This window comes from Cervus elaphus, chromosome 16, assembly GCF_910594005.1.
Source record: "Cervus elaphus chromosome 16, mCerEla1.1, whole genome shotgun sequence".
In the NCBI taxonomy this organism is placed as follows: domain Eukaryota; kingdom Metazoa; phylum Chordata; class Mammalia; order Artiodactyla; family Cervidae; genus Cervus; species Cervus elaphus.
Window position 1 is genome coordinate 42,493,510 of NC_057830.1, and position 22,186 is coordinate 42,515,695.

The following is a 22,186-nucleotide window of genomic DNA, read 5'->3' on the forward strand; positions in this document are numbered from 1 at the left end:
GGGGGAGGGGGAGGAGGGTATAATTGGGAGACTGAGGTGTGAGGAGTCCACCTTCCCGGCCAGTGAGACTGCAAAGCAGCCACTGGCGGGCCGCTGCCAGCCTCTGGCGGGGCTGCCCAAGCGTAGAGGATGGAGCTGCTGGGGGCTCCTGGATCAGGAGACAGGCTCCTGCGTTGTTCCAGACCCTCAAGGACCTCAACGGCAGGGTCCTTCCTCCTCTCTCCTCCTCCTGGCCCACCTCCCCAAGGGTGAGCCGCAGGTATCAATCAGTCCAGGCCTGGGGTCGCTGATTCTGGCTCTCCGGGTGGAAATTACCAGGAGCAGCCTTAAAAGGAGGAACCTCCCTCCAGGGGGCAGGAGGTGGGCTTGGCTAGGCGCTTCCACAGCCTCTGTCACCCCTTGCTCCCCCTATCTGCTGTCTGGCCACAGGGAAGGAGGGGTTAAGGCTCTCCCTCCCGACTAGCAGCAAATAGGGGGTGCTCCAGCTTGGGAGCCAGGGGCAGGGAGACCACGCAGCTGGGGCTCTGGGTGGATCCACTGGAGTAGAGCAGGCATCAGCCGCTTGCCTCTGGGTCTCTGAGGTTTCCTCTGAGAGATGGGCAGAGTGATGCCTCGGGATGTTGGAGGACCCAATGAGATAGTCATGCTTAAGCAGAAGCCAGAGATACATCTTCTGGGCCCCACTTGGCATCCCCCCCAGGCTGGCAGCCATCTCTAGCGCCTCTGGGAGCTGAGAGGAGCCTGGGGCCTCCTGCTCCCATCCCCCAGCAGCTGTCTGGGATAAAGTGCCCAGCAACCTCCCAGTGGCCCCACGCTGCCCAGTACCATGCCCGGTATCACCCCATTCTGCAGGCGAGAAAACTGAGGCACATCGATAGGTCGTTTGTTCAGGATCACCCAGCTAGTCCCTGGTGGCTCAGACGGTGAAGAATCTGCCTGCGCTGCAGGAGACCCATGTTCAATCCCTGGGTTGGGAAGATCCCCTGAAGAAGGAAATGGCAACTCACTCCAGTATTTTTGCTTGGGAAATCCCATGGATAGAGGAGCTCAGTGGGCTACAGTCCACGGGGTCTCAGAGTCAGACATGACTGAGCAACTAACACACATCCACAGACCCATCTAGCAAATGACGTGGTCAGGTTTCCAAAGTCCCTGCTCTTTCTCTTCCACATGCATTCTTTCTACGGTGTCCCCGCCCTCCCGGCCCAGCACAGCTCCCATTCAAGATGCCCCAATATCCCCCGTCCTGGGAGCTGACGAGCAGGGACTCTACACCATGGTTCCTTCCCTGCAGAAGGTGGCTGATGGTGACTGTGGGAGGGGGCTAGTGCTTAGGGGGCATCTCTGGGGGAAGCTCACACTTCAGCTGTAGGCTCCCCGGAGGTCACAGTACCCCCAGGTTGGGAAGAGAAGGGGAAGTGCTGACTGGGGATTTATTTACCTAAAGAGATGAGGCAGAGGGAGAAACTCTCACCTTCAGGCCTCCTTCTCACCTTCCTGAGCTGGAACAATCCACAAAGTTGTCTGCCACCCCTCCCCACCCACTGACAAGCAGGGACACCTCGGGTCCAACTCCCTGCTCACTCCCGGCTCCACCCCAGGCGCCCCGCTGGGGGCTCCAGGGAGAGCTGAGCCTAAGCCGGCCTGGGGGATGCAGCGTTGCCCCCGGCCCTGACCTTTGTAACATGTGCCCGGGTTGGAAGCAGTCAGCATGCGTGCTTGCCTGCTCGGTCCAACTCCTTCCGACCACATGGACCGTAGCCCACCCAACTCCTCGGTCCGTGAGATTTTCCAGGCTGGAGAGGGTTACTGGAGGGGGTTGCCGTTTCCTCCTCCAGGGGAGCTTCCCCGACCCAGGGACCGAATCCATGTCTCTTGTGTCTCCTGCAATTGGGAGGCGGGCTCTTTACCACTTGTGCCACCTGGGAAGCCCCGGAAGCAATCAGAAAGAATGTCAAAACTGGAAGGGACCTTAAGAGATTCTTCATCTGGTCCCGCCTCCTCATTCACCAGCGAGGTCCAGAGAGGGTCTCACAGCTAGTTAGCAGTGCAGTTGGGACCAAGGTACCGAAGGTCCCCCTGGTTATTTCCATTTTCCACACTGGCAGCATCACCAGGGGCCCCACTGAAACTCTGCCTCTTCCATGGCAACCTCCTGATTCTAACTCTCCACTGATTGGTGCCGGCTCCCTCTTCGGAAGCCATGCCCTCATCCTCACCTGCTCTTACTCCCTGGAAGAGTATTAAGAGCTACCTTCTTCTGACCTCAATCCCCAGGACTCACAGGTAAGAGCAGAGAGGCTTAAGCCTGGGGTCTGGGGTGGTGGGGTGAGCTTGGGGAATGGAAGGCAGTGAGGAGAGGCAGGTGTGAGGAGTTCCATCCAGGTCCAAGGTCTCTGAGCCAGAGAGCCTGGTTCCTGTCAGTGGGGGAAGGGCCTGCTCTAACTGGCCAGCCCCCAGCCCAGCCTGGGTCTCCATGGTAACAAATGCCCGCTGTCAAGCTTGGCCTTGGGGCTCAGCCAGGGGGCTGGTGCCAGGGACTCTGGGGCACTGCTGGGCAGCCTGTTTGTGCTCTTCGTCCCTTCCTGTTCTGCACCTGCAGGCCTGGCTTCTGACTCTGCTGCTTTACTCCGTGGGAACCCTAGTGATGGACCCCAAGTGAGGAATGTTCCAGGCCCGGCCTCTGAATTTTATCCCTCTTCCCTGGCCCAGGTCCTTCCAGGCTGTGGACCTGTGGCAAGTTCCTTCACCCCTCTGGTGTCAGCTTCCTAAGTTTTCATAAGGGAATGGCCACAAGCGATGATGTCAAAACTACCATCCATCACATCAGCTAAGAGGAAGGGCACTTCCTGAAAAGTGTCAAGTGCTACAACAATGAGGGAGAGAGAGGCAGAGACCCTCTTATGTAGTCCAGCCTCAGTTTACCTAAACTTTGACTTTCTCCCCTGATGCGAGGGAGCTGGGAGGGGGGCAGAAGGGTGGAGTTCATTAACATTTATGGGGGTGGCAGGAGGTGCTAAGGGGAGTGAGGAGTAGCCTGGGCCCTGGTGGTTAATCCCATTCCCTAGTGCCAAGTTCAACACCCCCCCAGCGGGGACGTCTCACGCCTGCCTCTGGCAGCCCAGCTTGTGCAGACAGGCGGCCACCTGCAGGCCTGCCACTTGTCACCACCTGCTCGACCTCAGCCCACCCCTTTCCTGTTGACGAACAGAAGAGCCTGGGCTGGGGAAGGGTGACAGGCAAAGGCCTCTGCAGCAACGCAGATCCCCCCGTCTTTGCTGTTTGACCCCCCCCACCAGCCAGCATGTGGAAATCAAACATCAGCAGTCTAGCTGTTGCCTGTCTGTGGCTGAGTCAGAGGAAAGAACATCAGGGGCGCTTGCCTGAGGCTGGAGCAGGGGAACATGGGCTTTGCTGTCGCTGGGCTCCGGAGCTGCCCGTCCTGGGCGCCAGTTACACACGGACTCAACTCTCACCCCTGCTCTCAGTTTGAGACCTCTGTGCCCTCCGGCTTTCGTGTCTGCCTCTCACCCACAGGGTGGTTAAAAACAGGGCCCTGGGGTCAGACTACCTGAGCCAGAATCCTGGCTGTGTGACTTTGGGGCATGTTGTTTAACCTCTCTGTACCTCACTTTCCACATCTGGGAAATGGGGCTAATAATACCCTCCTCTGGGAAGAGTCGTGAGGATTAAAGGCGTGAGCCCACGGAAGGCGTTCAGAGTAGTGCCCGGCTAACGGTGTCGTGACCACAATCATGCCTTCTTTCTGTCTGTATCTCTGTGCCTGTTCCGCCTCAGGCCCTTTGCACCCTCTGCTCCTGGGAATGTCCTTCTGCCAGCTCCACACGCAGCCATCATCCCTTTCCTATCCATGGTCTCCTCCGAGGCACCTTCTCAGATCTAACGAAACAGCCCACCCCCACCATCAAAATTAGCGTGTTTTACTTCCTCCACAGCGCTTGATGCTCATTGAAATTACGTTGTTGCCTTTGTTTCCACTAGACTCTAGGCCACTTGAAGGAATTTGTCTTGCCCGCCCTATATCTTGGTGGCATGAGGCCACAGTCAATGCCAGCTGCTTACTTGAAGCCAGACCTGATGTCTCTTGTCACTCTGGGTGACTGAGGTCAGTACCATGTTCTCCCTTGTTAGAAGGCAGGACAAAACTCACCTGCCTCATGGAGTGTAGAAAGCAGAAGCAAGAAAGCCAGCCCTGGACTTCACTGGTGGTACAGTGAACTGCCAACGCAGGGGACATGGGTTTGATTCCTGGTCCAGGAAGATCCCACATGCTGCAGAGCAATTAAGCCCATATGTCACAACGACTGAGCCTGTGCTCTCGGGCCGGTGACCCGCAACTACTGAAGCGTACCTGCCTCAGAGCCCGTGCTCTGCAACAAGGAAAGCCACCTCAGTGAGAAGCCCGAGCAGGGCAACTAGAGAGGAGCCTCCACTGGCTGCAACCAGAGAAAAGTCCATACAGCAATGCAGACCCACCCGGCACAGCCAAAAGAAAAAAAAAAGAACGCCAGCCCTGCCCACCTCTACCTCTTTCTGGCATCGAGAGACGCTGAACAGGGAGACTGAAGCCTGCCCTTCTGATGCAGGTGTTCAGACAGCTCCAGCCTCCTGGGACCCATACTCGGGGGTCCTAGGGAGGGAGGGAGGGCAGGGCCAGATCCCCATTGGTCCACTTCAGCCTGGCCATGGGGTGCTGATTAGAGGCAGGGAGAAGCTCAGAGAGGTCCCGATGGGACAGCCACCTGCATGTCACCATGGTTGAACCTGGCTTCAGAGTGGCTCTGCAGGCTGCTGGGAGCAGAAGCCCAGCGCCAGGCGATGAGTCATTCACCTCCCCCTTCCAATCCTGTTGGCCCCAAGCCAGCAATTTACTGAGCCCTGTTCTTGTGGCTCTGGCTGCGGCCCTCAGAGAATTCTAGCCTGGGAGTTGAAAGTGTTCACTGCCCACCTTCTGGGAGAGACCTTCCATAGGCTTCAGCAAGCCTGTCTGTCTCCCCACTTGGGAGGTTCCCTTGAAGGTACAGACTGACACAGACCTTCACCCTGTGAGCAGCTCCCCCCAGACAGGATGCAGACCTAGGAGAGCAGGTCTAGGCTGGGCCCTTCCTGGTGGGGGTGGTGGGCAGCTATCACCCCTCAGTTGTGTATCTTGGACAGACAGGCCCTGCCAGAAGGGAGTGTGGACGCAGGAAGACCCACCCCAGCTCCAGCTCCCTCTCCCAAAGCTAGGGAAGGGGCTGAGACACTTGGTTCTTCCCCCGAAAGCTGGGGATGGGGGTGATGCCAGGGAAAGAGAGGAAGGTAGAGAGCAGAACACGGCTGGGGTGGGCATGCCCGGGGGTGCTGGCACACGGCCTCCCTCTGCTGGACATGTGGGCTCATTGCAGCCGGCTAGGACAGGGAGACACGCAGAAACAAGGTCCTAGCAAAGCAACCTTTATTGTGACTGAGTCAGGGCTCTTCCTGCAGCAACCAAGAGCTAGGGTGAGAGGCTCTTGGGTTGGCCCCCCATCATGTCCGTCACATTCAGACTCAGCACGGTGGTCTCACGGGTTCTCCCTCGGTCACTGCAGCCAGGCGCTCCTGGCTCCTCATCTCTTTTTAACGTCCTGGCTTTTTAGGTCTGGGTGTGGATTTGGCATATGAGAGAAGGGGGGCTCCAGTGTCCCACCCCCTCCCCATCCTAGCGCCTTCCCAGAGACCATCCCCACTTTCCCAGGAGGACAGCCTCTTAGCAGTACTCACTTTCCAGCAGGGCTCCCTTTAAGGTGGTGTCTGGAATGGGGTGGGGTTGGACAAGGAGTGGGAAAAGGGATTAGAGACTCAGCTCCACGCCAATAGCCCCAGGCCCTCGTACTAGATCCCAGGCTGCAGAGCTGAGCCCTGGACACTTCCAGGAAGCAGGGACTGTGATTTAGAGAGGTTCACTTCACCGCCTGTCACCTGCCAGGGACCAACTATTTTTTTTTTTTTTATTAAAAAATTATTTCTCGGCTGTGCCGGAAAGCATGCAGGATCTTAGCTCCCCAGCCAGGGATCAAACCTGTGCTCCCTGCAGTGGAAGAACGGAGTCTTAACCACTGGACCACTGGTGGAAGTTCCTGACTCTTTTCAAAACAAGATTTTTTTTTTTTCTTAAACTTCTATCTGCTTTATTTGTGTATAAGACACAAATACTTCTTTCTCATCATAAAAGATGTTAACCACCTTGCACAAAATATAGCAGAGACGAGAATAAACTACCTGTAATTTTCTTTACCTCCTATCAATATTAACATTTTGTTTCCCTTCAGAACTTTTTTGCTTGTCCTGAAAACATGTGAAATAAAATGAAAATAATATCCTGTTCTTTGAATTTCATAAACACTTTTCAGGTTGCTATATTCTTCATGGGCATTATGTTGCATTCCATTGAGAAGACGTGACAGTTTAAGCAATTGTTATATGGATGGATGTTAGAATGCTTCCATTTTATACTATTATTAGAATAATGAAGTGATAAGTTTCTTAGTACATATGTTTAGTTGCTAAGTCGTGTTGGACTCTTTGTGACCCCATAGACTGTAGACTTCTAGACTCCTCTGTCCATGGGATTTCCCAGGCAAGAATACTGGAGTGGGTTGCTATTTTCTTCTTCAGGGGATCTTCTCGACCCAAGGATTAAACTCACATCTCCTGCATTGGCATGCAAAGCCACCTGGGAATAATTTCCCCCATATTTCAGATGGGGTTCTTTGGAAGGAACTGCCGCAAGTGGAATGAAATCAAGACAGGAAGAACTGCTTAACCTTTTTCAGAAAGGCTCTGCCAGCCGACAGCAGCAGCCCACTGTGTCCCCGCACACGCGTATCCCCGCCCACCATGTACCTGCACACACGTGTCCCCCCACACACCACACACCTACACACGTGTGTCCCCGCACACACATGTCCCCACCCACCACACACCTGCACACGCGTGTCCCCACCCACCACACACCTGCACATGCATGAGGCCTGCACACCAAACACCTGCACACACGTGTCCCCACACACCACACACCTGCACACACGTGAGGCATTCTCTTTCAAGCACTATGTATCTCGTTTAAAGAGATGCTAATCATTGGCTAATTTAATAGATGGAAAGAGTTACCTTACTGCCTCCTCTTTTTTTTCCATCTTTTTTTCCTGGAAACCAACACGAGCATTAGGGGGAGTTTGGGAGAGGCCAGGGCCAGAGAAGACTTGGCCTGAGCACCTGGCAGGGGTTGCCTGGAGCCTCTGCCCAGGTTTTTGGGGAGCCCTGAGGCACCCCTCCCTCACCTTGGCAGCACCTGTCTGCTTCTGGGGCACCAGCCTCTTCACTTGTTTGACGGGCGTCTCCTCCAGGAACATATCAATATCTTCATCGTCGTCGTCATCATCTTCCTCCTCCTCCAGGTCCTCCTCCTCCTCCTCCACTTCCTCCCAGGATCGATCTGAAATGTCAGCGATGGCGTGGGAGATGGGGCAGGGCCTCGGGGCCCTGGGGCCTCTGCCCAGCTCCCCTTCCCAGATCTCCCAGTGTGGCAGTGGGAAGCTTTTGCCTGCCTGCCTCCCACAGACACTCTCTGGCCCCCCTGACAAAGCGCAGCGCGAGTGGGTGAGGGCTGAGGCCGCGGCAGGAGGGTGGGGGAACAGGGTGAGGTATAGCTCTGGCGGCAGGAAGGGGATGCACTCGGGAAGGAGCGTGTGAGAGGAGGAGGGGGAGGCTGGGGACGCAGCAGCCCAGGAGCTCATCCTGAGGGAGGTGGAACCTGGCTGGGGTTTGGAGCAGGAGAGAACCCTGATGAGAGAGGCGCCACTGGACAGAGGAGAAGGCAGTTAAAGGGACATGACAAGCACAGCGGTCTGCCGGGGACCATGTTACTGCCACAGCTCCATACTGGGTTGGCCAAAAAGTTTGTTTGGGTTTTCCCATAACAGCATACAGAAAACCTGAAGGAACTTTTGGCCAACCCAAAACTTCCCAGGTGGCTAAGTGGTAAAGAATCTGCCTGCCAATGCAGGAGAGGTGAGTTTGCTCCCTGGGTTGGGAAGATCCCCTGGAGAAGAAAATGGCAACCCACTCGGGTATTCTTGCCTGGAGAATCTCATGGACAGAGGAGCCTGGTGGGTTTTGCCCATGGGGTCACCAAGAGTCAGACTCGACTTAGGGACTAAACAATAATACTTCATAGCAGGTAATGTTTAAATGTGTGCTGCTGCCAGGAATTATATTAAGTGCTTTTCCTGAATACGGCATGTATTCCTTACAGCTAGTCTTGGAAGATGAAACCAAGTATCCCCCCGCTCCCTGGTGTTACAGCTGAGGGGTCCGCGGTCCACGAGGATGTGGTGGAGGGTAAAGGAGGACTGGGGCTAGGACCCATGTCCATGCCTTCGGTCCAGGCTGCTGGTGATTCTGTTGCCTTGGTGATCTTTTCTACCCATGAAGAATTGCTCAAGTGTTTGAGGACCTCTTACGTCCTTGTCCCTGTGCCGGGCACTGTACTCGAAGACCTTACTAGGTCCAAGCTTGGACTTACTGTAATGTTCCTGGCCACAGAGGAACACGGGTCCAGAGCCAGCCCGGAGCTGGAACGTGACTGGAGGGGAAAACTCCAACCCCAGAACGACCTGCAGGGGGAGATGGAGGGGCGGGGGAGGGGAGGAGGGGGAGAGAAGGGGGAGATGGAGGGGCAGGGGGAGGGAAGGAGAGGCAGAGAAGGGGGAGGACGAGGAGGGGCAGGGGGAGGGGAGGAGAGGCAGAGAAGGGGGAGGAGGAGAAGGGGCAGGGCCAGGGGAGGAGGGGGAGACAGGACAAGCCACTGAGACCTGATGCCTGGGACGCGTGGGGGGGCCTGGCCTCAGGCAGAAATGCTCAATTTATTCCCTCCCCTCCGCCACACACTTCAGGGGTTCCTTGAACCCTTCTGCACTCTTAACCCCCTGGCCTTCCCTGCTGAGGTGGACTCTGGGAGAGAAGAACATGGATCTGATCATTTCATTCCTGCCAAGATCACAGGGGGGCTTCCAAGCTGGGGGGCAGCTGTTGAATAGAGAAATCTTATAGCCATGGACTGTACTGCATCCCCTCAAATTCTCCCACTGAAGCCCCCTAACCCTCAATGTGATGGTATCTGGGGATGAAGCCTTTGACACATAATCAGGGTTGGATGAGGTCATACGGGCAGGGCCCTCATCATGAGATTAGTGCTCTTAGAAGCCTAGACCAGAGAGAGTGCCTTCTCCCTCGGCTGTGTGAGGACACAGAAGGAAGGCAGCCGTCTGCAAGCCAGGAGGAGGTCCCTGATCAAACATCAACCACGTGGGTCCCCCAGTCTGAGATGTCTAGTCTCCAGAGAGGGGAGAAAGAAACGTCTGCTGTTCAAACCACTTACTCTGGTATTTTGTGATGGTAGCCAAGCTGACTAAAGCACTGATCGAATGAGAAAAGCAGATGCAAAGTTATGTTATCGTTTTACTATTGTCTTAAAGGGCTTCCCTGACGGCTCATACGGTAAAGAATCCACCTGCAGGAGACCAGGTTCGATCCCTGGGCTGGGAAAAGCCTCTGGAGAAGGGAATGGCTACCCACCGTATTCTTGTCTGGAGAGAGGAGCCTCGCAGGTTATAGTCCATGGGATCACAAAGAGTCGGACACGACTGAGCGACTAAGCACAGCACAGTACTGTATTGATTTTCTTTCTACTTTTCCAAAGTTTGCAAGTTTTCTAGAGTAACAATAACGATACTTAAATTCCTTGAGTTTTTACTATGTGCCAGGCCACATGCTAAGTATTTTACCTCATTTATCTTATTTAAATCTTCACAAGGAGGCCACAAAGGAGGTGCTATTACTTTACAGAGATGGATGTTGAGGCTTAGAGAAATTAGAGTTCCTATTTCAGATGGGGAGCAGATAAGTGAAAACAAATTCTGCAGCCACAAACACCTAGAAATGCTGGACAAAATGTACTTTGATGTTTTTACTGCTTGCCTGAACAGTAAGACAGGAAAGAGGCTCCCGTGGTCAGAAAGACGAGCAGCCCTTGTAGGGGCTGATGCCGCAGCAGAAGGGAAGATGTCTTCCTTGGTGGTCAAGTGGTCAAGAATCCACCTTGCAATGCAAGGGACACTGGTTCAGTCCCTGGTCCAGGAGGACCCCACAGGCCGCACGCCGAGCCTGGTCCAGGGGGACCCCACAGGCCGCACGCCGAGCCTGGTCCAGGGGGACCCCCACAGGCCGCACGCCGAGCCTGGTCCAGGAGGACACCACATGCCACATGCTGAGTCTGCTCCAGAGACCACGCGTGGCAACAAGAGAAGCCACTGCAGTGAGAAGCCCGCCTCCACTCACAACTAGAGAAAGCCTGCGCTCAGCAAAGATGACCCAGCACAGCCCCCAAAAGAAGAAAATGTCCTTGGGCTGTGACACTCACGTGGACAGGAGACAAAGGGCCTGGGCTCAAGAGGGGGGCTGTGATGGAGCCCCCTCACGCGGGCTGGGACCCTCAGATGGCTACATCTCAGTAAAGGATTGAGGAGGGTGGACTGATGGAGCCCAACCCATCCACCCAGGGGATGACCCGCCGTCAAAGGAGGGAAGGGAGAACTCCCAGGTGAGAGAACAGAGCCTCTTGTGAGAAGCTGAGAGCTGCGGGTGTACTTCTCACTTACACCAAGTCTGAATTTACTTGGTGGTGACTGCCAAGTTAACAGAGCTGTATAAAAACCCCAGGCTTGTGATATATCTGGGGCAAATGGCAGATGCAAACGAAACTAGTCTCTTGGGAGACTGAGTTCTTTTCATGCAGAATTCTTTCAGAAAACAGAACCAAACCCAACCGGAAGATGAGTTCACCATCTAAAATTACAAAACACACGAGGAATAGCACTGCTGGAGGTACCAGACGGAAACAAAACGACGCAGCCTAGTACAACCATGGATCTGAGAAAAGAGAATAACAACCTAAGCAACATGAAATGAGTTTGATGAAAACCAATATAAATATAAAATAGGAATATATTTATATAAATATAAAACAGGAATCAGAACCATAAGAACAAGATATTAACAAAAATAAAAAGAACCAAAAGCAGCTTCTAGACATGGAAAACATAAGCGCTGAAATACCGCAGGGGAGCTGTGGAGATGCAGACAGAGAGAGCAGACTTGACACAGTGGGGAAGTAGCGGGTGGGACAAGCTGAGGGGGTAGTATTGACATATACATCACCATATGCAAAACAGAGAGCCGGTGGGAATTTGCCGTGTGACAGGGAGCTCAGATCTGGTGCTCTGTGACCACCTAGAGGGGTAGAACCAGAGGGAGGTGGGAGGGAAGTTCAAGAGAGAGGGAACAGAAGTATGCCTATGGCTGACTCATGTTAATGTATGGCAGAAACCAACACAATACTATAATTATCCTCCAATTAAAAATAAATTTAAATAAAAAAGCATATGCATTGAAATCAAGTGAACAAATGGTTAGGAAGCAGAGTAAAACCAGCTGAAAGAAGAATTGACAAGCTGGAGAAGTGCTGGGCAGAAACTACCCCGTGTGCAACAGAGAGACACGCATAAAATATGAAGAACCGAACGTGGCGGCAGATGAGAGGGTCCATTGTACATCCAATAGAGTTAGGGATGGGAGAGGATGGAGTCAGTGTTCCAAGAAATAGCAACCAAGAGTTCTCCAGAAACAATCCAAGACAGATCCTCAGCCATGAACAGGCAAATAAAAATAAATCCACACCCGAACATACCATGGTGAAATGACAGATAAGGACAAAGAGATGATCTTAACATCAACTAGAGAGGACACATCTTCAAAAAAGAAACAATAATCAGACAGACTGAGGATTTCAACATCAGAAATCAGAAGAATAGAATAACATTGTCAATGTTGTAAAGCTACCTGGGAAACAAAATAATTATCAGACAATACAGACTTTGTGGTGTTGGAGAAGACTCTTGAGAGTCCCTTGCGCAGCATGGAGATTAAACCAGTCAATCCTAAAGGAAACCAACCCTGAATATTGATCGGAAGGACTGATACTGAAGCTCCAATATTTTGACTACCTGATGCAAAGAGCTGACTCTTTGGAAAAGACCTTGATGCTGGGAAAGATTCAGGACAAGAGAAGGGGTGGCAGAGGATGAGATGATTAGACAACATGAGTGTCTTAATGGACGTGAGTTTGAGCAAAATCAGGGAGATAGTGAAGGACAGGGAAGCCTGACATGCTGCAGTCCATGGAGTGGCAGAATCGGATACGATTTAGCAACTGAACAACAATACAGGCTTTTAATTCAATAAGCATTTTAGGGATAAAGAAGATCACCATGTAAAGAAAAGAATTAGATCCAGATGGATGTGAAAAAAAAGAATTAGATAAGGAAGATATTTACAATTATACATGGAAGATAACAATTTTACAAGAAAGATAACCTATAAATTATATGCATCAACATAGTCTGGACATACACAAAACTACAGTATAGTAATCAAGACAGTGTGATATTAGAGGGATAGACACAGAGATCAAGAGAACATAAGACCTAGAAATAGATCCACACAAATACTTGCAACCTTTTTGACAAAAGTGCAAAGTCAATGAAATGGAGGAAGCTTTTCCGACAAATGGAGTTGGAGCAATTGAATGTCCACAGGCAAAGAAATGAGCCTTCACCTAAACCTCATGGCATATGTGACAGTGATCATGGACTTAAGTGTAAAACATAAAACTGTAAGACTTTTGGACAAAAAGCATAGAAAACCTTCATGATCTCAAACTAGGTAAAGCATTCTTAGACTTAACATCAAAAGTCATAAAAGGAAAAATTAATACAATAGACCCTATCAAAATTAAAAACTTCTGTAAAAGTTCACGTGAAGAGGATGAAAAGGCAAGATATAACTTGGGGAGAAAATATTTGCAAGCCATGTATTTGACAAATGATTAGGGTCTATAATATGTAAAGAATTAGCAAAACTCAACAGTAACAAAACAATTAGAAAGTGAACAAAAGACATGAACATTTAATTGAACATACAGATGCAAGAACCGCATGAAAAGATGTTCAACGTCATTAGCCATCAGGGAAATGCAAATTAAAAGCACAGTGAGACATAACTACACACATATTGCATGCTAAGTCGCTTCAGTTGTATCTGACTCTGTGCAAACTTATGGACTATAGCCCACAAAGCTCCTCCAACCATGAGATTCTCCAGGCGAGAATACTGAAGTGGATTGCCATGCCCTCCTCCTGGGGATCTTCCCAACCCAGGGATTTGAACCCATGTCTCTCATGTCTCCTGCACTGGCAGGCAGGTTCTTTACCACTAGCGCCACCTGGGAAGCCCACAAACTGGAATGGTTAAAATAAGAGATAGTGTCAGTAAGGATGCAGAGAAACTCAGTCACTCATGCATTGCTGGTAGAAATGCAAAATGGTACAGTCACTTTAAAAAACAGTTAGGCAGTTTTAAGAAACTAAATGTGCAACCACCCCATGTGACCCAGCAATTGCACTCCTGGACATTTATCCCAGGAAAAATCGAAACTTAGGCTTATACAAGAACCTATGTACAAATGTTCATAGAAGCTTTATTTTTAAGAGCCCCAAACTGGAATCAGACTAGTTTTTCCACAGATGACTGGTTGAGCTGTGGTACTTCTGTACCATGGAATACCAGTCAGCAATAAAAAAAACCACACACACAACTTGGATGAATCTCCAGGGAATATGCTGGGGGGTGGGGTAGAACCCAACCCAGTTCCTAAGAAGTTACATATGTCTGATTATATGTCAATGATCATATTTTAGAAACGAAGGACAGACTGGTGGTTGCCAGGACTGCGGGTGGGTGAGGAAACAGGAGACAGGTGAGTGTGGTTATAAAAGGAAAACATGAGGCATCTCTGGGCTGCTGAAACTTGGCTATGATATCTGTACCTTGGCTATGATAGTGGATATAAAACTTAGGTGAGGGCTTCCCTGGTGGCTTAGTGATAAAGAGTCCTTCCTGACAATGCAGGAGACACAGGTTCGATCCCTGGTCCAGGAAGATCCCACATGCTGCAGAGCAACGAAGCCTGTGGGTCATAACTATTGAGCCGGTGCTCTACAGACCAAGAACCGAACTACCTAGGTAAAGCCCGTACACCCCAGGCTTCTCTGCAACAAGAGAAGCCACTGCAATGAGAAGCCAGTGCACCACTACTAGAGAGTAACCCCCACTTATCGCAACTGGAGAAAAGCCAGTGCAGCAACAAAGACCCAGTGCAGCCAAAATAAACAGATAAAATTAAAAAGAAACTTAGGTGATAAAGTAGTATAGAACAATACCCATGCATTGTATCAATGTCAACATCTTGGCTTTGATACCATATTGCAGTTTTGTAAACTGTTTCCACTGGAGAAAACTAGGCAAAACATACAGGGGTCTCTCAGTATCTTTTCTTATAAATGCATGTGAATCTGTAATTATCTAAAAAAATTTTCAATTAAAAAATAAGCATATACAAAGTAACAAAATTATGAGAAGAATCTACTGAAACTTCACAATCACAGTAGGAAGTTTTAACACATTTCTTTTGGTAATCAACAGATCAGAGAGACAAAAAATATATAGGTTTGACTATATAAGCTTGATTTAATGGACATACATATAATCCTATAATACTACCATGTAGTAAGCCACAAATCAAGTCTCAAATGCACAGAATTTATATATATATATCTTTGGGATTTAAAAATTCTAAGTAACTCATGCATCAAATAAGAAATCGTAATGGGGGGAATTCCTTGGCAGTGCAGTGGTTAAGACTCCATGCCTCTATTGCAGGGGGCGTGGGTTTGATCTCTGGTCAGGGAACTAAGATCCCCCGAAAGTTTTGAGGCATAGGCAAAACAAACAAAAAACCCCAACAAAACAAAAAAGAATCATAATGGAAATCAGAAAACATTTAAAATAAAATAGTGAAAATATCACAAAACACAAATTAAACGATGCAGTTAAAAAATCTTCAGAGGGAAATTTATAGTACTAAAAATAAACAAACAAAATGTACTTGGAAAAAATAAGCTAGAACATGAATGGACTAAATAGCTAACTCAGGAAATAAGAAAAAGGAACAAAGCAAGCCAAAAATCAGATAACCAGAGAAATTAGTAAAACAGAAAATAAGGAAACAATAGAAAACATCAACAAAATCAAAAGCTTGTTCTTTGAAAAGAAAAAAAAGTCTAATACCCAGTGATCGAAGCGAAGGGAAAAAAGGAAAGATGATAAGCACTACTAGGAATTTTAAAAAAAGGAATAAAATAATGGATATAGTCAAGATGAAACACTTCAAAAAATTTCCCATTGTCCTCTAGCTTGCATTATTTGGAGAAATCTACTGACATCCTTGTCTTCGTTCCCCTGTGTGAGATGCCTTTTTAACTCTGGCTGCTTTTAAGATTTTCTCCTTATCACTGGTTTTGAGCAATTTGATTATAAGACACACTGGGGTTCATAGAATTTCTTAGATCTGTGGATTTGTCATCTAATTAGATGAAAATACACTAATGAGATTAACAGCAAGTTAGATACTGTGCAAGAAAAGAAAAATGACATTGAGTAAAGACTATCCAAAATGAAATACACAGGAAAAATATTTTAAGAAGACAGAGCAAAATGAAGTGTGGGACAGGTATTGATAATTGGATTCCTCAGTAGAGATGAGAAAGATGGAACAGAAAAAAAATGTTTGAAGAAATAATGCTCAAAAGTTTGCAAATGCTCTAACTAAAAGTCAGATGATCAAAGTGTTAAAAAAAAAAAAGTAAAACTCAATTATGTGTTATAGAAAAGAAATCCAATTTATACATAAAGATACAGAGGTTTCAGTAAAATAATAAAAGAATAGGAAAAATACACAAACACTAATAATACAAAGAGGGCTAGACTGACTATATCAATCAGACTAAGTAGACTTCAAAATATTCGTCAGGGAAAAAGGGAACACTTCATAATGATAAATGGATCAATTAACCAAATGGATTTAATAATCTTAGAAACACAGAATTTATTAGGATACACCTAACAAAAGAGTTTCAAAATACATGGAGCAAAACTGATAATCAAAAAGAGAAATAGAAAAAAGACACAATTATTGTTGAAGTCTTCAATATTTCTCTTTCAGTAACTAAGAGATCAAGTGGACAGAAAACGAGTAAGGATATAGAAGGCTCACACAAAATCATCAACCAACATGATATACTCAACATTTACACAGCAATATACCCAACCACAGGAGAACACGTGTTCTTCAAGTATAAATAAAATATTCACCAAGACAGAATATATTAGGGGCCATAAAATAAGTCACAACACTATTTAGACTGAAATCGAATAATGTATATTTTCGTACCACAATCAAAATAGAAATCAATTAAAGAATGAATAATGGAAAATCTCTAATTATTTGGAAACTAAAGAGCAAACATACTTCTAAGTACCCCAGGGAGTGAAGAATAAAACTAGAAAATTATTTGAACTGAATTAAAATGAATATTCTTAGCAAAATTGGTAGGATGAAGCCAGAAACATGCTCAGAAGGAAATCATAGCATGAAATCACGTCCAAAAAGGGCCTAAAAACAATATGAGATTAATAAGGGATAAGATAAGATTATGCTGTGAGAAGCTAGAAAGAGATCAAATTAAAACAAAAATAAGCAGAAGAAGGAAATTAACAACAGATAGATTAAACACAAAAATGGATAAACAATAGAAAAAGATTGATGAAGCCAAAATCTGGTTCTTGAAAAAGACTGATACAACTCTTAACCTAACATAGGGCATCTACAAAAATCTTTTATCCGTCTGAATGGTAAAAGACTGAATATTTGCCCTCTGGAAAAAGGCAAGGATAGTCCTGCTCTTACCACTTTCATTCATCATTGTACTTGATGTCCTAGTCAGTGAAGTAAGACAAGAAAAAGAAATGCCGGGTACAGAGACAGAAAATGAAGATGTTAAACTGCGTTTATTCACAGATGGCATGAATAAGCACATAGCAAATTCAGTGGCATCAATAAAAAGCTGTTAGGACTAATATGCAAATTTAGCAAGGTCAGTTAGTACAAAAGCCACTTATATAACTATATGCTAGTACTGAGCAATAATAAAATAAAAATGTAAAATACCATCTCTGAACCTACAGCTAACATCATACTCAATGGTGAAAAGCTGGAAGCATTTCCTCTAAGATCAGGAACAAGACAAGGATGTCCACTCTCACCACTTTTATTCAATATAGTTTCTGAAGTCCTAGCTATGGCTACTCGAAGGTTTTCTAAATAGCTATTTACTGGGAAAAGATCAGATTTGGGGATGGGGGAAAAGGTCATACATAAAAATTAAGAATTTGGATTTAATAGGTTAAGTTTGTAATATCTATTGAAGTGAAGTGTTTGTTGCTCAGTCGTTCCCAATTCTTTGTGACCCCATGGACTGTAGCCCACTAGGCTCCTCTATCCATGGGATTTTCCCAGGCAAGAATACTGGAGTGGGTGGCTGTTTCCTTCTCTAGGGGATCTTCCTGACTCAGGAATCAAACCCGGGTCTCCTGCATTGCAGGCAGATTCTTTACCAGCTGAGCCACCAGGAATAACTGTTAGATAACTGTTAATGTACCGAGTTGGACACAGTATGTGGAGCACAAGAGAGGCTGGGTTTACAGAATAAATTTCCATGTCTTCATTTGTATAGGTGGTCTGTAAAACTATGGGAATGGATAGATCTAGGAAGATCTTGTTGATAAGAGAAAAAAATAGGTTTGAGGGCAGTTTTACAGATCAACCTCCCAGATCTTTAAGGGCAGATAATCCTGGTCTTCAAATCACTGTTGTCCACAGAGACGAAGGGAACACTTCATGCCTCGGTTCATAAGGCTAATATGCCTTGACATCCAAATAAGGTGAGGTTAAAGTGTCTGCCTCCAATGCGGGAAACTCAGGTTTGATCCCTGGGTTGGGAAGATCCCCTGGAAAAGGAAATGGCAACCCACTCCAGTACTCTTGCCTGGAGAATCCCATGGACGGAGGAGCTTGGTAGGCTACGGGGGTCGCAAAGAGTTGGACATGACTGAGCAACTTCACTTTCTAAGTTCATTTATGAGTATGTAAGTTTAAAAAAAGTGTCTTATTAACACAGCAAATCTAGACATTTATAATACAATCAGTAATGTTTATCTCAGGAATGCAAAGTTGGTGTAATATTATTCTATTACTATAATTTACCACATTAACAGATTAAAGGAGAGAGTGCCCCTGATCATGTGAATAGAAACACTTTTGATAACCAATAATGATTAAAAAGAGGAAAAGTCAATTTTTCAAAGGATTAGTCAGAGACTCCCTTAACCTGACAAAGAGTATCTACCACATACTTCATACTGAATGAGAAATGTTAGAAGCATTCCTCTTTAAAGGAATGAAACAAGGATATCTACCATTATCATTTTATCCAATATTATACTGGAGGTCCCAGCCAGTGTACCAGATTAAAAAAAACAAATACAAAAATTGCCATTATTCACAAACATCTATACAGAAAACTCAAATCACTAGAAGTGAGGATTTCTGGGTACACAGTCTGGATACACAAGCAGCGTGTAAATCACCAACAGTATACGGTCACCAGCAGTAAACAGTTGAAAAATGGATTTGAAGAAAAGTTATTTAACTTGCCCAAAGTCACAGAACTAGTGAAGAGTGGACTAGAGTTCCCTGGCTGTCCAGTGGTTAGGACTCAATGTGCACAGCCCCCCTCTCCCCTCCACAAAAAAAGGGAGTGGACCAGGATGGAAAGCTGGCTCCCTGCTCCTGAGTCCAGGCTTTTAGTGCTGGGCTATATGCCTCCCTGGGCTTTCCAGGTGGCTCATTGGTATAGAATTCACCTGCCAATGGAGGAGACACAGGTTTGATCCCTGGGTTGAGAAGATGCCCTGGAGAAGGAAATGGCAACCCACTCCAGTATTCTTGCCTGGGAAATCCCCTGGACAGAGGAGCCTGGTGGGCTACATACAGCCCACGGGGTCACAGAGTGGGACACGATTTAGCAACTAAACAACAAAAACTATTTCTCTCCGGCACCGGCTGTACATCTGCAGGAGCCCCTGTATCACACCTTTGTGTCCATCTGCACACAGGGGTGAGGCCTGAGCAGGGCCTCCGGGGGCTGGAGCCAGGGTTTCCTAGGCCCTCGGGGAAGCTCACCATGGGGAGGACCGAGGCCCGAAGCGAGGCCAGGGTGAGGGGCTTCCTCTTCTTGTCGTCCTGGCTTGCCGAGGGCACGATCTCCACGACGTTCACCTCCTCTTTGGCTTTCTCCCCCAGGGAAATCTGAGCGGGTGGAAAAAGGCGCAGGGCGCCTCCTCACCCCCAGGGCGAGGGCGGAGGAGGGAAGCCTGGCTCTCGCTGTGGGGACAATGCCACCTGCTCCTGCGTGTCTGGCCAAGTTCCCCGCTGCCCCATCCTTTCTCCCCTCCTCGGAGGGGCGGTACCCACCGTACTGAGCAACAGCACACAGTCCTGCTTCCCCACCTTTTGGGGTTTGAAGGTCCACGTCGGCCTCTCCTGGTTTAGCTCACAGCCTGTGAAGGGAGACGGAGACAGCGGGAGAGGCGTCCCCTCTCTCCCTCCAGCCCTCTCTCTTCCCGCCAAGACGTTCCCCGCCACCAGGACCCCGCTGCTCCGAGGACACCCTGGGGCCTCACTCACCCCAGAGCAGGCTTAGCGTCTCCTTTTCGGAGGTGCAGCTAATGGGACTGCGATTCATGATGCGGGCGGGCGCCGAGCAGCTGCCGGGGAAAGGCCCATTACGATCCCCTGGCTGGAGGGCCCCGGCGGAGCGCCCCGAGCGGAAGGGTTGCCCCGCCGGCCCTCCCAGCACCCCGAGGTGCAGCGCCCGGCACCCGCGGGGAAGGCGGCTCGGCGCGCGGCCTCAGGCCCACCCTACCCCCGGGCCCAGCCCTCTCGCAACCTCTCCTCCTCACCGTCCCGGACTCCGCTCACTTCATCGGCTCCTCCTCGGATCGCTTCCCTCTCCGGCTTCCTTACTCCGGCCTCACCTGAGGGCCCGGCCGCCCACAGCGGGTCGTTATGAAGCCTGGGAAGGGGCCCCGGGAGGGGTCTAATCAGCCCCCATCCCATTCTTCCACTCTTTCCTCCCCTTGGCGCCTCAGAAGCACCTGGAGAGCTTGTTAAAACAACAAGCGCTAGGCCCCACCTCCACCGTTTCCCACGGAGGGATCCAGAAAATTAGCATTTCTAGGTGCCCAGGTGAGATGGATGCTGTGGACCACACCGTGAGAACCGCGGTCCTGACTAAGGGGGCTGACTAAGGCCTGCTTCGGGAGCCCACCCGCGCCCTCCGTGGAGACGCTCTGCCCCCCGGTAGGAAGCATAGCCTTGTCCACCCTGCCTTTGCCTTTTTTTTTTTTTTTTTTTTCCTGCCTTTGCCTTTTTTGTTTGTTTCCTTTCCCTGCATGCCAAGTGTGGGCCTCTCCCCAGGCCCAGAGGGCCGGACCCCCAGGGCTGTGGTCCCCAAAGATGAAGAGCCCAGTTTCCAAAAGGCTCGCTTCTCCCAAGGCCAGGAAGGAGTGGGGATGAGGAAGGGGCCAGGAGACGCAGCTGGTGTGGGGCAGTGACTACGAGGGCCACCCATTTAACAAACATCTGTTCTCAGGACACAGTGAAGCACTGAAGTGTTTGTTTGGGTGGGGGTAGCAAACCGGAGGCAGGTTTTCGGTTGACCCCCCACCCCCACCCCCACTCCTCCTCCAAGTGATACCTCTGTTTGGGAGTCAGAAATAACCAGGAACCTCTCTCATTGCGTTCTTATGCATCACTTCTATCCTGGAAACTTCTCACCTACATATAAAATTCACTGATTTTCAACAAAGGCGTCAAGGAAGAGCATAGTCTTTTCCACAAATGGTGCTGAAGGAATCCTTCTGGAACCCGGATTGGAGTGGAGCTTCTACTGTGCAGGAAAGAGCTTATTTATTTTTTTTTTTAAAACACTGACTTTATTGAGAAATAGTTCATATATAAAAATGTACTCATTTAAAGCATATAATTCGAATTTTCACATATGTATACACCAGGCTCAGTGGTAAAGAATCCACCTGCCAATGCAGGAGACAAAGGTTCCATCCCTGGGTCAGGAAGATCCCCTGGAGGAGGAAATGAAAACCCACTGCAGTATTCTTGACTGGAGAATCCCATAGACAGAAGAGCCTGATGGGCTACAGTCCATGAAGTCACAAAAGAGTTGGTCACGACTGAGTGCCTAAACAACACTACCACCAACACACCAGGTAGCCATCACCTCAGCCAAGTTACAATTCCTGTTACTCTTCCAAATTTCCTTGTTTCCCTTTGCAGTCAATATCCTCCCCTTACTAATTGGCATTAGACACTTCTCTGCTTTCTGACACTGTACATTAGTACTGACTGTTCTAGAATTTCATATAAGCAGATTCATACAGGGTCTTTTTGTTTGCCCTCTTTTGCTGAGCAAAATGTGTTTGAGATTTATTTTCCATACTGTTGCTGTTTGTTTCTGTTTATTGTTGAGTAGTACTCAAAAATTTGTATATCCAGACACCTGCTGGTCAGTTTTAGGTGTCAGCTTGTCTAGGTTATTGCAACCAGTTCTTCAATCAAAATGAGGGTGTGGCTGACACCTTCTATGTGGCAGTTTCTACTGAGGGTATTTTATAGATGTGATTTACATCCACAATCCCAGTTACCTTTAGGTAAAGATTAGCCTCAATACCATGGGTGGGCCTGGTGCAATCAGTTGAGAGTCCTTAAGAGTGGAACTGAAGTCTCTCTGAAGATGTTTTGCCTGGACTGCAGCTTCAAATCCTGCTAGAGCTTCCAGCCTGCTCTTCCTGACAACCTGTCCTACCAATTTCAGACTTGTCTAGCCAACCCTCATGATTGCAGTAGCCAATTCCCTGTGCTACATCCCTGACTGATAAACCTGTTGATAAATATTTGGGTAGTTTCTAGTTTTAGATTACTATGAATAAAAATGCTGTACCATTTGAGGGCAAGTCTTTGCATGAAAATATGTTTTAGTTTTTCTAGGAT

The 22,186-nt window shown here is 48.4% G+C and overlaps 1 protein-coding gene across 4 annotated transcripts; it reads right to left on the reverse strand.

Moving 5' to 3' along the window:
- Nucleotides 1–5,443: 5,443 nt before the first annotated feature.
- NPM2 (nucleophosmin/nucleoplasmin 2) lies at nucleotides 5,444–20,293 on the reverse strand. Of its 4 annotated transcripts, XM_043927209.1 has the most exons (9): nucleotides 20,080–20,220; nucleotides 19,805–19,884; nucleotides 19,592–19,677; nucleotides 19,301–19,426; nucleotides 8,570–8,660; nucleotides 7,326–7,480; nucleotides 7,156–7,190; nucleotides 5,767–5,796; nucleotides 5,444–5,644 (listed from the first exon to the last, which is right to left on the reverse strand). In XM_043927209.1, the coding sequence occupies exons 2-9, from the start codon at nucleotides 19,860–19,862 to the stop codon at nucleotides 5,623–5,625; spliced, it is 603 nt and encodes a 200-aa protein (XP_043783144.1). In that variant the 5' UTR covers nucleotides 19,863–19,884; nucleotides 20,080–20,220; the 3' UTR covers nucleotides 5,444–5,622. The 4 variants fall into 4 exon arrangements, with proteins under 4 accessions (XP_043783144.1, XP_043783142.1, XP_043783143.1 ...); XM_043927207.1 differs by lacking the exon at nucleotides 19,805–19,884 and having other exon boundaries at nucleotides 20,080–20,293; XM_043927208.1 differs by lacking the exons at nucleotides 7,156–7,190; nucleotides 19,805–19,884 and having other exon boundaries at nucleotides 20,080–20,293.
- Between the last annotated feature and the right edge of the window lie 1,893 nt (nucleotides 20,294–22,186).